At 39.3% G+C, this 4,691-nt stretch overlaps 1 protein-coding gene across 1 annotated transcript; it reads left to right on the top strand.

Annotated features, from left to right (window-relative positions):
• Positions 1-235: 235 nt before the first annotated feature.
• On the top strand, positions 236-820 carry LOC309559828 (olfactory receptor 5V1-like; the record flags this gene model as incomplete). The annotated part of the gene is made up of 1 exon (XM_082263261.1): positions 236-820. The coding sequence occupies one exon, from the start codon at positions 236-238 to the stop codon at positions 818-820; it is 585 nt and encodes a 194-aa protein (XP_082119387.1).
• Positions 821-4,691: the final 3,871 nt, after the last annotated feature.

Raw genomic sequence — 4,691 nt, forward strand, 5'->3', positions numbered from 1 at the left:
AATCGGCAACACAGTTGTTCTTACAGCTATTATTTCTAATACTTTTCTTCATACACCCATGTACTTCTTTCTGGCCAACCTCTCAGTCGTAGAAATTTGCTACACAACTTTAACTATCCCCAACATTCTCAACAACATCAATAGCCAAAGTAATATAATTTCTTTCCGGGCATGTATTTGCCAGGTTTATCTCTTTACGTTGTGTGCTACTGCAGAATGTGTTCTTTTAGCTATCATGGCTTATGATCGTTATGTTGCTATTTGTATCCCTTTACGATATAGAATTATCATGAACCATAACTTGTGTCTCCAGTTAACAGGGACAGCATGGGCCAGTGGCATTGTGAACTCCATTATACATTCCCTTCCCACTTCTCTTCTCCCATACTGTGGACTAAACAAGATTGATAGATTATACTGCGAGGTTCAGCCACTGTTAGAATTGTCTTGCATTGATGCGTACATCAACAAGATTTTGACTTTTGTTTCTGCTGTAGTGTTCGGAGTTGGGTTCATGACATTTATTTTGGTTACTTATATCTTTATCATTTCGACCATTCTCCGAATCCCATCGTTACATGGGAGGATGAAAGCTTTCTCAACCTGTAGTTCTCACATTACAGTGGTCACCATGTATTATGGTGCCCTCATCTTCATGTACATGAAACCAACATCCACCGATTCACAGAGAATGGACAGTGTTGTGTCTGCCATCTACTGCATGGTCATCCCAGTGCTAAACCCTTTTATTTATAGCTTGAGGAACAAGGAAGTAAAACGGGGCATTAAAAAATTTTTGGTGGGCACTGATAGTGGTTAAGCTACTGTACATTTGGAAAGAAACTTTACAGAAACCCTTTCCTTTGCCATTGTTTACAGAAACCACCTTTATATAATTGAAAGTCCAAAAAGGGACAGAGGGGGAATTGGGACTATGCGATACCAAGTGAAGAAAAATGTTATGAAAAATAGAAATATATAATTATTTGGTTGATATTCTAAAAAATAATTTTATTGGTACAGAAAACAGTAAAATGCCTCAATGAAAGACCATTGTTAGGTAGGTACATAAAACCCCTGATGTAAATATAAATACAGATGTCGAAAGTAGTGGACACAGAAGCCCCGACGCGTTTCAACCTGAAGTCTTCTTCTGGGGGTAGATGTCCACTCTACAGTTATAATGAATAGATCAACATAAACTACCGTTCATAAGTTTGGGGTCACTTAGAAATGTCCTTATTTTTTAAAGAAAAGCACTGTTTTTTTCAATGTAGATAACATTAAATTAATTAGAAATACAGTCTAGTCATTGTTAATGTGGTAAATGCCTATTCTATCTGGAAACGGCTGGTTTTTAATGGAATATCTACATAGGTGTACAGAGGCCCATTTCCAGCATCAATCACTCCTGTGTTCTAATGGTACATTGTGTTGGCTAATTGATGATAGTTGTTAAAAGGCTAATTGATGATCACAAAACCCTTATGCAATCATGTTATCACAGCTGAAAACTGTTGTGATGATAGAGAAGCTATAAAACTGGCCTTCATTTGAGCTAGTTGAGTATCTGGAGCATCAGCATTTGTGGGTTCAATTATACTCTCAAAATGGCCAGAAAAAGAGAACTCCAAAGGGACTGGTGGACCTTTCTCCAAAACTTTCCTTAGTTACTAAACGAATCTGATCCAACCTCCTCCTGAGTAGCACTGGCCAAACCTGTCCCACCTGTTCTCATGAAACTCTTCTCCTTGTGTATTGAGACTTCAGGCCAATAAGGAAACAGGTTTAATTTCTATCCTGGATAAGACCCTGTAGTAAGGAAGGAAATTTTTGGGGAAAGGTCCACCAGTCCCTTTGGAGCGGTCGGAGTCCTGAGAAACCATACGAGCGGGGGACAGTATTCCACCCTACTGGGATTCTCCATATAATATATCACTTACCAGTGCCAGACCCTAAGGAGGGGCCATCCGGTAAGTGTGTGGAGCATCTGGTGGCGGATTTTCTCTCCTTCCTCTTATCCTGGGATAAGGATGCATTCCTTTGTGCACAAAGCACCTTAAATCACTGAACTGTTTGCTGCATATATTGCACCTGCACTTTTATAAGGACTATAATAATTATATGTTTTATATCAGTTTTCATTAACCATATAAATATTCTTTGCACTGTCACTTTATTATTCTGGATTGTATTATATATCATATATCTGCACTGTCACCTATGGTATATATTTAACCTTTAATATGTTTTAAATTATGATTCACTAGCACTTGTGTATTATTTTGAGCGCTGTCCCCTTTTTTCTGGTTTATAGATGTTGGAGAAGTGCCTGACGCCATATGTCAAGCATGGTGGAGGTAATGTGATGGTCTGGGGTTGCTTTGGTGCTGGTAAAGTGGGAGATTTGTACAAGGTAAAAGGGATTTTGAATAAGGAAGGCTATCACTCCATTTTGCAATGCCATGCCATACCCTGTGGACAGCGCTTGATTAGAGAGTTTCCTCCTACAACAGAACAATGACCCAAAGCACACCTCCAAACTATGCATTAACTATTTATGGAAGAAGCAGTCAGCTGGTATTCTGTCTGTAATGGAGTGGCCAGCGCAGTCACCAAATCTCAACCCAATTAAGCTGTTGTGGAAGCAGCTTGACCGTATGGTACGTAAAGCGTGCCCATCGAGCCAATCCAACTTGTGGGAGGTGCTTCAGGAAGCGTGGGGTGAAATTTCTTCAGATTACCTCAACAAATTGTCAGCTAGAATGTCAAAGGTCTGCAAGGCTGTAATTGTTTCAAAATGGGGAATTCTTTGATGAAAGCAAAGTTTGAAGGACAAAATTATTATTTCAAATAAAAATCATTATTTCTAACCTCGTCAATGTCTTGACAATATTTTCTATTCATTTTGCAACTCATTTGATGAATAAAAGTGTGAGTTTTCATGGAAAACATGAAATTGTCTGTGTGACCCCAAACTTTTGAACAGTAGTGTATATAAAGAAATCTGTAGATAAAGTCAGGAAACCAGCTGTGTGTCAGAGACTCCAAGATGACCTCAAAAAGGATGACGCCAAGGGTTCCCAAATCCGCACAAGGGATCAGAGAGCAAAGAGGAGATAGAATCTCAAATTCTGTAGCGGAAATTAGTCTTCCCCAACATCTGTATTTATATTTACAGGGGTTTCCCCATATATGTATATTTATGTCTCTCTGAATGCTTTCATGGTTTTTTATTACCTACCTAACAATGGTCTTTCATTGAGGTATTTTACTGTGTTCTGTACCAATAAAATAATTTTTTAGAATAGCAACCAAATAATTATATGATTCTATTTTTCATTACATTTTTCTTCACTTGGTATTGCATAGTCCCAATTCCCCCTCTGTCCCTTTGTAGACTTTCTATTGTCTCTCTAGGGATAGATACCCCCTTTTTTTCTTACTTTTAGATTTTGGACCCTAGCTATTTGAGACACCTTTATATAATTATTCTACCTATTATAACAACTAATCATCAGTGAACATAAACCCTACTCCAGTTTATACTCCATGACCCAGTCATTTCCCTGTTGGGCACCATTATCTTCCCTATTGCACAGTACAGAGAAGGTAGATCTGAGCTGCCAGTTACAATCCACATATCAATAACACCCCAGCCCTTCGCATGTCACATGTCACTGCTGTATATGTAGCATATAAATAAATTACATGACTGAATAATAACAAATCTTACTTCAACTGAGGTAATAAGTTAAAGCAACTCAGTTTAAAAAATACTGCTGTCAGTTAAAAAATGCAGGCACCTAGAAATTCCTACACATATCTGCAGAAACTTCCACGCACTGCCATTATTCCTAAATGTTGGATAATTTTAAAGGGGCAAAGCCCTGATATTTCTTGGTAGTTTTGATGCCTGTGCCACCCTACCTTCCACACATTCATATTGGCCCTTCACCAAAAAAAGTCTGCCTCACTGGGCAGTAGAATTTGCAGAAAGGAAGGAGCAGGCAAGCTTCAACACTACTTAGAAGTGGCAAAACCTTGATTGAATAAATGACCTGAAATTTAGCCATAAAAGGGTGGTTTTTACCAGTTCTACTAGGTTAGTTGTTTTTTTGCTCCAGTGCCTGTGTGGTACGCAATATGTCGGACGGAAGACGCGGGCGCAGGGAATTAGAATTGGGGAACGTCTGGCAAATATTAAAAAAAGTATTTAAAGGACAAAGTCTGTTTAAGCACTGTGCCAGATTTCATAATAAGGGCCCTTCAACTTTAACCTTTAAATGCGGCTCTTTAAATGTTTATGATGCTAGGAGGCGGAGTTTAAGAGCTTGAACTGCCATGATTGGCTGTCATGGTGGTCACTTGATATGAAAACTCCTGATCGCAAGCAGCGATTGGGAGCTTTTAGTTAGGCGCCGGTAACTGTGTTGGGAGCACGCAGCACGTGCGCCCTCCGCATAGCTGTTTGAGCAGCAAGTCACACAAATATGCAGCCCCTCTGCGCCAATCACCAGGGACCAAGAGGCTGCATATTTGTTTGCAGCCGGCGCCAAAGGGTTAAAACTGATTGCTACAGATAAATACTCCTCTTACTGGCATGCAAGTAACCCCAAGAGGGTTATTCCACAACACGAAACCATCTTAAAACATATTATCCACTGGGTTATAATGCTGATTGGGATATT

Source organism: Pelophylax lessonae, assembly GCF_965119305.1.
Source record: "Pelophylax lessonae genome assembly, chromosome: 7".
NCBI classification, from domain to species: Eukaryota; Metazoa; Chordata; class Amphibia; order Anura; family Ranidae; genus Pelophylax; species Pelophylax lessonae.